The sequence below is a fragment of the Notothenia coriiceps genome, unplaced genomic scaffold, assembly GCF_000735185.1.
Source record: "Notothenia coriiceps isolate Sejong01 unplaced genomic scaffold, NC01 NC01_scaffold00032215, whole genome shotgun sequence".
Lineage (NCBI taxonomy): Eukaryota > Metazoa > Chordata > Actinopteri > Perciformes > Nototheniidae > Notothenia > Notothenia coriiceps.
In genome coordinates, this window is record NW_011364916.1 from 59 (window position 1) to 13,737 (window position 13,679).

Sequence of the window (13,679 nt, forward strand, 5' to 3'; positions counted from 1 at the left end):
CACTCAGCTTTTTAACTGAGTCTGATTCCTTCTATTCCACAACCAAAGCACGACCCTTTCACCGGCATCTCACCTGTCCTGACTCCCAACCTCGATCCAGATGACTGGTTTTAATATGTAAAATAAGCGGTTAATGTCAAATACAGCCATTTGGATTTCTTGCAATGAATTGCTAACAAAATGTTATATTTTTACTTTTGAATGATTGGCGAACTAGTACTTATTTAATACTGCTGAGGTAAAAAGGAACACCACACAACAGGAAGAAGAAATTGTAAAGTATAAATATTGCATACAACAGGTCGACCATGCATATTGTTATGTTGTTATTAACTGGGTCCATGCATGTAAACATATCCAGTATTCCTCTGTTCTATTGCCAAAGTGTGATACTGTTGATAGTTTCATTAACAGTTCAGTGTTTGTTTTATAGATGTTTGGGAACTGGACATTTGGAACGTTGGTCTTCACGATCATGGTCATCACAGTCACATTAAAGGTACATTTAAAGCCAATGTTATGCTCACTCTCTTTCACATTGCTATTTGTTAGTTTGTTATGATATCACATTATCATTTTACTTTATTTTCATAACCTTACTTACTATAGTTACATACTTTTTTTTTATTTTCAGTTAAATATTCATGATATTTGTGTTGTATAATGACAGTGTAATATTAGTATAGCTTGTCACTCTGGGGGTTAACTGAGAGCTGTGTAGCATGCTTGGGTCCATATGGAAACCCTTATATCGCCACATCAAACAAACTACAGTATGTTTTGAAGTATAACGATGATGTCCGTGGCCATTAACTGGAAATGTCATTTGTCACAGGTCGGGCTCAAGGTCTTTTTTACTGCACAGAGACGGATGCTGTGGTTTATTGATGCCTTAACTGTCCCCGTGTCAGTGTTTTACGCATTCTTTTCATTTCCTCCCCCTCCTGTATGTGCTTGTTCGTGTATGTGTATTTGTGTAATAACAGCTTGCTTTAGAGACTCATTTCTGGACATGGATGAACCATTTTGTGACGTGGGGTTCAATTGCCTTCTACTTCATCTTCTCCCTCTTCTATGGAGGCATCATCTGGTAAGAAAAGGTTCCTTACAGAGTCTATGTTTTTCTTTCTGAAGTAGATGAACTTTCACATTCAAGAAAAAGTTTTTTCTCACATGGTCTCTGCTCTGTGTGTGCAAAAGTTTCCATCTTTTTTTTTGGACTATGTAACCATTGTGTCCCCTCCCCTCCCTCCAGGCCCTTCCTCCACACGCAGGACATGTACTTTGTATTCGTGCAGCTTCTGTCCAGCGGCTCTGCGTGGTTCGCCATCATCATCATCGTCATAACTTGCCTCCTCCCCGATGTGGTGAAGAAGGTGTTCTACCGACATCTGCAGCCCACCAGCACACAGAAGAGTCAGGTAAAATGGTGGGGAGGGGCAGAAAGAGGACTTTTACAGGTTGTTTTTTACAAGTGGATTCTACTGGGTACAGAGGAAAGGTTCCATTTCTAATTGGCTGCACATTAAAGAGGCTCTTCCAGGACTGATCTGCTCATTTCCTCAGAGGTTTCCCAGTGTTTCACACGCCCTGCCTGCACCCAGCTGGCCGGACTCCAAGGAGCACCTTGGTCACTGTTAGTCACGGCAGTTCTCTCTACTCACTGTTTAAACGTTTTCTAGGGAAACCTCTTGAACTATCCTGCATTTCTCCTGTGTCTACTCCGACTCTGGGAATGGAAGATGTTGTCTTTGTTTATCTCTGCTCTCATTAGAAGTTGAGTTTTGGATATTTTAGTGTGTAGGTAGCCTACATTTACAAACCTGGATTGTTTTTTGCTTAAAGTGGTTAAGTGATCAAGCCAAGATGACCTTTTTGTCAGGCCAAATCTTGATTCAAAAGTCAAAATGAGAGAAGAAAGTCAGATATAAGATTATCATTTAAAGATAAGATAGTAATTGCAATCAATGGGAACAATTTGAGACTAGCCAGCTCAATACCACAGTAGTAAAATAATCCTAAAGTTTTGTTATATATCTGTAGTTGTGGGCTTTTCATTTTCGCTCCAAAGTAAAAACTAATTCAAAGTAATGAAATGGAACAGGACAAACACATTGCAGTAGTTAAGCTGTCTTCTACTGTGCGCACTGTTAGATTTAATACTCCCTCCTACTTGCATCGCAAAAAACTGAAATGACATTTCCTGTAATGTGACAAGAGCCTGAGAGGGAGAACATAAAGTAAAATGTCAAGGTAACTCAGATTGTAGACACGGAGAGGAAGTATTTTTTTTGTCACTTTGTTCCAACACTTCATATTTTTCTCCGCCTCAGTGGTCATGAGTTACCCGTTTCTTTACAGGAACAGCATGGTGTTTGGTTGCACGTGAAAACACACCGCATGACTTTAATCCAACACACACTCACACAGCGTGCATGGTCACATCCCAACAGACCCATGCTGTTATTGTATTGATTCGTCCAGCTGGAGACTGTTTATGTTTTATATTATTCCTTCTTCCTTTCCAAACTCTTGTCTTGTTTCTCAGGAGCTGCCTATTCCAATCCTCTGTGGTGTTTCCGCTCTAACCTTTGTCCTGTTTGTCCCTAAATGTATGCGTGTGTGTGATTCTGAAAGTGGTACACTCTAAACTGTGTGTTTTAAATGCGTGTGTGTGAGACCTTGCTATCTAACCTCTCTGTGTGTCTGTGTGTGTTCTTGCTCCTATCCTCTCTGTTTGTGCTCCTGGTGTAGATGTATACCAACCGTGTGGCGATAGGTGATGACTTCATCGCTCTGCAGCCGCTCTCCAGAGCCAAGAGCCAGCTGGGCAAAATTAGGTAGAGGACACAAGACTGATTCAGACCTGGGCTTAAAATACATCCAGAAATCAATTCAAATAAAACAAGTTAAGCAGGAGTGCTTTATCAGAAGCAGTGTTTCTATACAAGACGTTTTTTGGGATGCGACTGTATATCTGTAAATAGTCAGTCAGCATTAGTGGTTTGTCCATTTTCCCTGTAGAGATGCTGCTCCTTCTAAATGTGATCTCTCTTCATTAGTTTGAATATATATGATTTTCAAATATTATAGCACTTTAAGAAACTACCACAGGGCCTCTTATTTGCAATATTTTGCTGATTAAATGTATAAAATCAGCATGATAATTGTATTAGATGACTATGATAGACAGAAGGAAAAAAGCAAGTTCCACACCAGTCTTTGTCACCACTAATGCAAAAACTTTACATGATGTTTCTTGACATTATGTTTGTTGAGTTGCCATTAATCAAAAGTAAAGTAAAAAATATACATACAAAAAAAATGATGATTGATTGATGCAAAGCTCAACATTTGATTCAACTGTATGAATGTATTTTGAGAAGGGGAACAACACTCTTTGTCTTGGAAACCGGAAGTGAAATGTGAAACATTGCTTTATGTAACAAGCGCTCCTGCTTTTGATCAAACAGGCCAATCGGAAATGTTCTTCCTCCCTGGTCTGGACCTGATTTAGTCCCACTGAAGCCTGTTCCTAACACAGCACATGCACTGCAGAGACGTGTGCTGATAATGTTGGAACAGTTGCTTTCTGTTATATCTGTGACTGCATGCCCTGAACAGGCCAATCAGCATTCTCCGTCATTAGGATGAGGAGGGGGTATACATATATGTAGGGGCTTTCTGGGGTAGGATTTATTGCCAAAAATGTGACATAAAGCATTTCAGCTGCTGCATGTGTTGCTTTTTAGTGACAGGCTGAAATAAAGAATGTGTTCTGAGACATCCCCCACTCCTGCCCATGAAAGCATGGTCCCTGTCATTACACCCCCACTGCATGAACATACAGAGGAATGAGAGAGGGAATGAATGATGTAATTGGGTTAAGTTTGACTCCGCCCTAGCACTCGATAAAGTGTAATAGCAATGTTGTTGTACAGGGACTATTAAGGGTCGTTCTGAATGTGACTTCCTGCATCTGCATCAGTCCCTAATCAGAGCACCTGATCATGAGCTCCTGGTCGTGTCATACAAACACAGTATGGCACGCCACACAGTTCCATAATCCTAAAGTCGCATGGTGCAGCCCATCACACCTTCCCTTTCATCTACAGCATGGTCCGTCCTTTTGACAAAGTGAATAACCACCTGAGCACGGTTTCCCACTTACATACAACCTTCTCTCCAGAGAATTCAGTCCACATGCATGTTTTCTGCAGACCACCTGCAGAAACTGACCCCCCACTCCAGCTGCACGACAGACTCTTGGACTGGTCTGAGCTGACTTGGGCAGCAGCATAATGCTTTCCAATAATAAGCGTGATTATCTGCTGTGTTATTATCACAACCGTTTTAGACTCATGACTTGAAGATCTTGTGCTGTCATAGCATGCATCGTTGGAAACCGATTGCTAAGGGAAATGCTTACAATAGTGTTAGATCTCTTTGGTGAGGAGAACAGACCTAAAGCCCTCCAAAGAATCTTGATATTGGACTCTGGACATAAGAAATGTATAGTTTATTTATAAGCTTGGCATCCTTTTTGTTTTAGACTGCTGGTGAGATAAAACAAACATAAAATATTGGCTTTTTCTGACATTTTATAGGCCACGCATTTGATCTGAATATTTACTGACACTGAAAATAACCCCAATTTGGCAGTGCTTGTGTTGTTCATTTCTTTTGAAAGTTTATTTATTTGTTTTCATGTTTTCTGCACGCATATCTTTAGCTTTACAGCTGTGGCATGTTACCACTGATGGTTTGTAGCACTCGCTTGAGAATGCTACTCTGGATTTATAACAACATAATAGCCTAGCTGTATGTTTAAAGTTGTCAACATTACATTCAGTCACCAGTGTAAAACATTGGAACACGGATGCAGTCCTGAAGATAAATTCTACCTCTGCAAAGGTGTATTTGCTGAAATTGAACTTTTGGTAGCTTCACATAAGTAATATGACTTGCAGTAGTTTAGGAGAGGTGAATCTGAAACACTGGCAAATGAGTGTATATTCCAAGCCACACCCAATATAAGCCATGCAGTCCCCTTCCGAGTCAATGAGCAGAAACAAACTGCAGACTGACTGATCATAAGTGCTCTATGGGAAGGGAGAGCACAGAGAACATTATACAAAAGAGATCCCATTTCCTCAGTTTAAGTCATTTCTTTCTTCACAAGATGCTCTTACTGGGTTCCAAAGCATGTATTTATGTGTATGTGCTGTGTAAAGCGCCTATCCAGCTCTGTAGCAATAGTAGCACCATCTATCGGAGTCTTTTGTTTTTCTTAATTACATCAGAGAGGTAATCGCAGTAGAACCCGGATGGCTCCCCTGGGTTCTCCGTTGTTTGCCTTCTCTGTAGCTCTGATAGATTCAGCAGCAGGTTAATTGGTTTGGATGCTAATAAATGTGCTCTTATCTCCACTAGAAGAATGCGTTTCCCTCGAGACATCTTTCTCACACCTGCAGCTTCTCTCTGTGTTGACTTGTCTCTGCTTTTGTGAGAGTTAAAGCCCTCCTCCAGTGACTTCATCACATCCACTCAACCCTTCTGAAAGACCTTTTCTCCAGCAGTGATTTATGATAACCTCACAGTGCCAATTAGGATGAGGTCCAGGTCTGCATCAGGGGAATAAGACCCGGGGTGCTCATTGGTGTCGTGTTTCAAACCACAGGAAGCAGCGGTTCTTATTTGCCTTGTCAGGCAAAAAAATTGCTCTCAACTCTTTTGCTTTAAATAGTTGGAGAGGTCACTTGTGAAGGGCTTTAACAACAGGACCAGCATTGATTTGGTCTATATATACTGTATGTGTTAGTGTATCAGAGCTCACTGACTGACTCGCCGACTGACTGTTTACTTACTGACAATTCACTGGTTGGTAAATAAGCAGCACTGAAATGTATCCACAGTCATTTAGTCTCGTATTAACTCAAATACATTTACAAAACTAAATGAAACATAGTAAAACACTAACCAATGGTATGAAATAATTTCCAATATTTCCCAAATGAAAATTACTTTTAAGATAAAATTCTAATAATCATAAAATTTTTCCCATTTCAATAATTGCATTTGAAAGTAGATGCAATAAATTAATTGACTTATCGTTTAGAATGACAGACAAATCACCATTTGGATAAATGATTAGTTGTTTGAGTTTCCAAAATGCTGTTTTTTTTAGCCTCTAACTGAAATATAACTGAATATCGTTGGAATCAACAAGACATTTAAAGACATTATCAACGTGCATTGGAAATGTACACTATTATTTGATATATTTCACACCAAATGATTAATTGAGAAAAATATTTTGACAGATACATAGAGTGGTGCAGTGACGAGTCCTAAAACCCGGAAGTGAGTTAGCATTTTACCACTACCGGTTCCCTCGTCTCAGAAACCGGTTCCCTCGTCTCAGAGTCAACGGGATTTCTCCATAGGATTTTGGAAAATAGCTGGAAATAAGGTCTGTGGTCGACACAAATTGAAGAGACGGATCACGTTTTGTTCTACGACATTAAATACATCAGCAGTGACCCCACTGGTGATTTTTTAAGAGTTTACGTGTCTGAAAAACGATGGTTGTTAACAAGTGGCTGAATAGGACTACAGAAGTTGTCGAGGATGTTGTACGTCATTACACCGAGCACGTAAACACTCACGCTAAGTTAGTTTGCCTTGTTCCTGCAAGTACCTGCACTCATGCAAACTGTTAAAACAAACGCTTCAACTTGTACCATTTTGAATATGTATTTTTGAATATCGATCTTAAGTTGGCGTGACGTTGAAGTCGTACGACCCTGCTGTACTCAGCTGTAGTTTGTTTATAGCATAACGTTGGCCTTTTGCTTCTGGCGTTTAGATTTATGATTAGAAAATTATAAAAGTAGGGTAGACATGTGGAGATTATCTGGCTGAACAAAACTTGCATTTATCAAACAGGTCAAAATCCCATTGACTCTGAGACGAGGGAACCGGTAAAATACTAACTCACTTCCGGGTTTTAGGACTCATCACTGCACCACTCTATTGATAATCTAAAAATCTATGGTTGCAGCCCCATCTGAAGAGATGTGTTATCCCATTAATTCAACTGAATCAAGCCTTAATATGGGACCAAATGACCTGTGGATACTATTGCAGCAGTGTGATGGTTAGTTTTGCTTTACTGGTCATGTTTCTGTGTCTGAACTACCAACAGCCCACCTGGCTGACTGATGTCTGACCAGCCAGGTGGCTCACTGTAAGCATCTTGTGTCCTTCAGATGGAAGAGGGTGAGGGTTCAGTCGGCTCAGAATATGACCCTGTTAAAGCCCAGCGGAGCCCAGGGGAGGACAATTGGCACCTGCTAGCTGCTTATCCTCCCCCTGCTGCCCCCGGACCAGCCCCCTGCTCCCCTAGGTAGTACCATACTTCACTACCATTGTCCCCCTGTCACTGTCCGAGCATTATGGCTTCCCCCGAGAACCAACCAACCCCAAACGGCTGCTGTCACCACATATGTATATTATATTTGGTGAAAACTACCTGCACCTCCAGTCATTCCCCCAAAGCTGCACCTGCACTGCCCTTTATTTCATATGTCACAAAAACAGTTCCTGTATATCCTTTAGTCTCACTTCCTGTATGAATGGGACTATCCTCTCCCACACATACCCTTCCATGAATTTTCTCATCCTCATCCAACCATGATTGTCCCCATCCTTCACTGTGAAGACCTCAATTCACCCCTCACTGTAGTTGATTAGATCTGGGATCAGAGTTTAAAGAGAGAGAATGCTGTTGGCATGCTTCGCTGTATATTTGTTCAACCATCTAATCCCCACATACTAATACTTCATATTGAAGCTTCAGTATAATATTTGTGCCTGTAAGTGTTTGATATATCTCGTATAACCCCTTTAAGTATGATTTTTAAAGTTGCTGTTGTTCAATTTTGGACTTTTAGTGTTTTGTTTTCTCCACATCATATTTAATATTAAAACATAGATTATTACATTTGCAGTCACCAAAATGATGTTGTTTTCTCAGTTGTTTAAACAAACTCCTGTACTGTAGGGTTGTGTAAAAAGAAATGGTCAACAAGCATGAACTTTAGCTGAACTCTATAGCTAATATAGTAAATCAGCCAGTGGATGATGTCACCAATATAGCTGTCACTGAGGCCTTGGCTGTTTCGCAACAAAACCCTCGGTTCAAGCAGTCGGTTTACAGACACTGTTTATCAAAGGTTTGGTCTGATTTTTTCCTCTAGGAATCATATTGCTGCTCCGTCTCTAGAACAACAAATTACTTCCACCAAACAATTGCTCAGAAACATTACTTATGACCTTACATTCAACTACTTTCTTGTTTATCTCTCTCGTAAACAGCATTTTTATTAACATGACAACCACTCAAAACCCAATTATCTCAACTCTGCCTGCTGATGCTTCTGAGAAACAGTAGAAGCCCTTTTAAACTGATGCTACTTCAAATATAAAGTCAATTGGTGGATTAATACTAGCTAAAGCAGTCACTTTAGGGTTAATACAAGTGCATTTAACCAACAGATATACTGTACACTACTCTGGGAAAGACTTTCCTCAACGGCTGTGGCTTCGCTGCTGCCATTGCTTTCTCTGTGGTTTGGACCCAATGTGTGTTTCAGAAAACCTCATTCTACAACTTTGCTCAAGTGGTGGCTGCTGTGTCACAGTTATAGGAACAAATCTGTTTGCCGTTTCTCAGAGGGAGGAAAAGCAATATGTTCAGATGGAAAAAAACCTGCATTTATTATCCAGGGGCACCTGACCTTGCCAGAATAAATCACATCATCCTGTTTGTGTTTTGCTATTGCCAGCCAAGAAGTTTGGTTCGATGCCAACACCGTCTCCAATTTCTGCTGCAGAGAGTCGCAACAATTCAAAACACAGTGGAATACAAAAGGCACTCGGCTACAAAACAGGACTTTAAACTGTATCACAGGAGACACTCGCTCCTAGCTGAATGCTTAATGCGTAGCTACATGACAAAATATGTCCAGAAGATCAGAAGTTGTTTTCTACATTTTGGAAATAACTCCACATAGTGATTTTTTAAGGATTTTAACCCTCCTGTTGTCTTCGGGTCAAATCTGACCGATTTACTACTTTCATCAATCATAACTTTTTTGTTTTACATTCGATTGCATTGAGGCTTTTATGATATCCTTCACAGTAGACATTAGGACATATACAATTGCTGATCACCACTTTCATTGCATTTTGGATGATTTAGTCAACTTTTTAACACCCACGGTGTTCCCGGTCATACTCTAGATGTGTTCTCCCCCCCCCCCTTATTTGCCCATCCCCCCACATGGATCACACCTGGCACACGCAATACATGTTCAGTGTCTATTCTTACTGCAGTTGTTCATGTATACCAGTAGTCTGATACAATATTCACAGTTTGAAAGGGTGTTAAATGAAATTTGGTGATAATTAATGTTTTTTTTTTAATGTAATAACAGTTAAAACAGGACCGGTCAAATTTGACCGCGAACACCAAAGTAAAGGGGGAACACAAAGACAATAGGAGGGTTAATAAAGCTGATTAAAGGCACCATCTAGGTCACTTAAGTTAGTCTGAGGTTGCATAAGAGGAGTGTACAGGATGCAAACTTCAGGAGTGTAACCTCACACTCTCTGCTCTTCACTTTTTCTCTCCTCTCATCACACTGTCTGTCTCTCGGGGGCTGAGTCAGCAGAACAGAGCAGCCTGACCCTGCAGGTTTACAGGCAGCAACTTCATTCAGCTTTGTCTCCCAATGCATCACTGCAACACTGATTCATAATGACTCACGTACAGGGAGGGGTTTCTTGGAGGTGTAATTCAACATCTAAGTTAACACTGAAAACATTTTGCTCTGAATTTCAATTATATCAAGATCATCTTCTTGTATAATGCACGATGATAGGATGTGATAGCTCTGGGGCTTTTCAGAACATAAGAGACTTCAATTCCATGTGTTTATCAAACAATTCAGAGCACCAAAGTATTCTACCTAACCACAACTTTATAATACAAGAGCCTTTTTTTGTCCGTCTTCGCTTTTATGATTTATGTGTTTATTTGCAACATTTCAACCCCTTGTGTAGCATGTGTTCAGAGTTTCCCATCACTCTTCCTGTGGCAGCATGTAATATGTCATCCTACAGTCATCAATCACCCTGTCATAATGTGACCGTTAACTGTGTTGGTATTCATTTCTTCTTCTTTTCCTCCCTCCTTCTTTCTCTTTTGCTTTTCATCTCCTGTCCTCTTTACTCCTCTGTCATTTCTCTCACCCTATACCACCAACCTCCTAACCCTGCTCTTTCTCCCCCCCCCCTCCAGTCTCTATCAGCCCCCCCGGCCCTCAGCTGTGTGGAGTCCCTGTGCTGCTACCAACATGGGCAGAGCGGCTGTTCCCGCCTGGCCTCCGTCCTGGAGCAAATGACCGGGCAGTGCCAGGCCAGCGCCAGTAATTCCCACGCATCCAGCCGCAGCAACAGGTGGGGAGGACTACAACCACAAACTGTGATTATGAACCCTGATGATCAAACATTTGGGCTGGAGTCCTGAGTGTTTTAGTCCTTAATATGGCTACAACTACTGTAAGGCTTTCTTGTTCAGATCCGTTGCAGGTTAGGCGTACAACTGTGGTGGAGCAGGGTTTAAAAGAGACTGGTTTTAGGGTGTGACTTGTGGACAACGACCTAACCAGGAGGAAGGTGTGTGGATCAAGCCATCATGGACAGCTGTAATGATGTTCTTATTTACATCAATGAGCAACAACAAAGAGTGTTGAGTCACTTTTATTTTAAAAGTCAGAACGGTGTAATGTCCACAGTGTATCATCATAAATATAACAGTTCACATTGTAACCAAAATCATAGAGACCAATGACTGAAAACATTGAAAAGGCCATCCTTTCCTTGTTTGGCAGAAGCAGAATTTGGAGACCTGGTTCGATACACATGCATCCAACAGGTCTCAATAATACACTGTAACCTGTCCGTTTAGCCTCTACAGGGCAGATATTAGCCCGCCTCTATGTCATAATCATCTATACACTGTGTCTGTCTGCTTTGATTCTGATCAATACTTCCTTTAAATCAGAGGTGTGGTGTCCAAATTAGCCTGATTAGCCAGTTTCTTTTTGTAGAACTGCCTACTCCTTAATGCACTTTAACAGATGACACCATTGTCTCTATGTCAGTGATGAAGTTGACTTGCTTGTTTTATGTTGTTATTCATTGGAGGGCCTCACCATTTTTAGAAGAGGCCGGATAATGACTAGCTGTTTGAATCGTTTCTTATCCAAACACCAAATGTTGCGTGTGCACATTTCTGTCCTTAAACTATATAAAAAGAGATATGGAAGTGCTTTATAAGTGGCGGGTTTTTGGACTTTCAAGCTGCAATTGGCAATTTTGCATTGTGGTGGCCCGGCATTTCTGAGGGGTGAAAGTAATGAAACATGATGTCAGTTCACTGCAAGAAGGGAGCTCTCACTGAGAGCAGATAATGTCTTTCTCTGCTGCAGCTCCATTTTGCGATGATAAAAACATCTATAACTTGTTGTTCTGTTCATAAAAAGCTCTTGCCTAGCGCAGCTTTAAAGGCAAGTGCGCTGACTTCACAGTTTGCCGGGCTGCCCGATCTGCAGTTTCAGTGTTATTGTCACTTTGTCTGAATCGCAGTGACTCAGTGCGGCCATGGATTAATCGACCCGATCGGCCCTTTCTGCTGAGCAATCAATATTCCCCAAACAGCTGGGGACTCTGGGTATCGATCACATCAGTAATGAAGATGTAGCATTCTTCTTGTTGTTGGTGTGTGAGAGCTTTGCTGTGGCCCGCTCAGAGGCATGCATGTGTGTAGGTTCTTCTTCACTGTGTGTTTGTTCAGGTTAGTGATAGCATGCAGGTCATAAAGGGGATGCACTGTTCCTCCCTTCAGCCCCTCTGGACAGCAACCTGCAGGTTCTGTGTTCTGCCTCACTTTAGCCTGGGAGATACATCGACCTCATAGAGACATGGAATGATGGGATGTAACATCTCTTTGTAACTTTTTACCGTGTCAAAATAACACCCTGTGAGAAATGAATCACCATCTTCTGATCTGATGATTTTTAACATTGATTCACCCAGTCAGGAGCATAACACAAGTCCTACATTTTAATATGTATACCCTTCTTTATTCTTCAGACAGAGGTGGGTGGGATATGCTCCGTGAAATAATCGATTTCAATCGTCGTCAGGGTCACTTCGCTGAAAGAAAGGAAACGGTTCCCAATCGCTCCAGGGTCAGATTGCCACTAAATGCACGATTCAATTTAGCGGAATTTCTTCCTGTGGGAATGATTGATTTGTTTTCTGACCTTGGCACGAAGCAGCCAGTTGAATTCTTCCAACAGAAGTCAATGTGGACTCCCAGAAGGATCAGCATGATCACAAGGAAAAAGCTGTGCGTTATTCTGCAAACTCAGTGACAAATCAAAAACAAGTTGGATCTGAATTTGATTCCCTTTTCTCCTTCCCTTTGCGTTCCTCTACTTTTTCGTCTGGGTTTGAGGAAATAAAACTGAAAATGACAAGCTTGCCCAGATTTGGCCTTAATGCTAGGAAACTGCCTTAGGGGAAAGGGAACATATATACACCCAGTCCTATACAACATACTAAATGACTGGAAGGAACATATAATAAGCATATTTACAAACATATGTAAGACAAAACGTATATATCTGTTATGTATTGGAAGCCAAACTGTAGCTGGCTGCTCGCTGCCTGTTGTTGCAATGCTGAATCATGGCTAGAGGCATCAAGCACGAGCAGACGTCAGGAGTCAAAGAGGTTTTTGATAATAAAGGAGTGCTTTTTCATCGCCATGTCAAACTGATTTTACCCGTACCTTCGAATGTAGAAAAAAGGAGGGCTTTACGATTGGCAATTCCAGAAAGGCTTCTTAAACATCCAGGTACTTGAAATAAAGAAACTTTGTTGAAAGCATTTAAATACAATAAGCAGGCTTATATCCACAATACAACTATACATACTAAACCAACAAAAATAAAACATCCTTCTTGGTGTTTCAGAAAACTTTTGTTTTTTTGTAACTGTTTTGAACCAGAACTTAATGCACCATCATTTGAAACAATATATACAGATACAAACTCACCTGCTTCCTAACATCTCTGCAGACATCTGCTTCTCCTAGAAAAGGGAGATCCTTAACCAGAGAGGCTGCTGGGAAATGTAGTCTGAGAGTCTTTTGTTCTTTGCTACTTACTGTTACTATTTGTCTTTTTCTACTGGATCCTGAAGCCTTATATGTGCTTCTGAAAAGAGGTTCTTTTGGGGGTACGCTTGTTTGATACCCAGGGCTGTTCCAGGTGGGTGGAGTTTTCTGCTCCACAGGTTTAAAGACAGTGTATAACTCCACCTGTCTTGTCCACTACTGGCTACAACACAAGAATATCCAGACTCTGTCTTGTTGCATGGGGGCTGCTGTTGCCTTTGGTACTTTGTATACACTGTAACCTGTATGTAACACACTCCTCCTGTCTGCCTGCCTGTCCTTCTGTGTTTAAATCTGCATAATGTTGTTCGACCTTCCAGAAAATGTATTCATGTACTGTTTAACGTCCCTCGTGAGCTTCGTCTTG

At 41.1% G+C, this 13,679-nt stretch overlaps 1 protein-coding gene across 1 annotated transcript; it reads left to right on the forward strand.

The window, feature by feature from the left end:
- Positions 1-433: 433 nt before the first annotated feature.
- On the forward strand, positions 434-11,310 carry LOC104960703 (probable phospholipid-transporting ATPase IF; the record flags this gene model as incomplete). Its single annotated transcript, XM_010788856.1, has 4 exons — positions 434-499; positions 987-1,090; positions 1,256-1,421; positions 10,367-11,310. Coding segments are annotated over 4 exons (564 nt in total), but the record flags the coding sequence as incomplete, so codon positions are not given.
- Between the last annotated feature and the right edge of the window lie 2,369 nt (positions 11,311-13,679).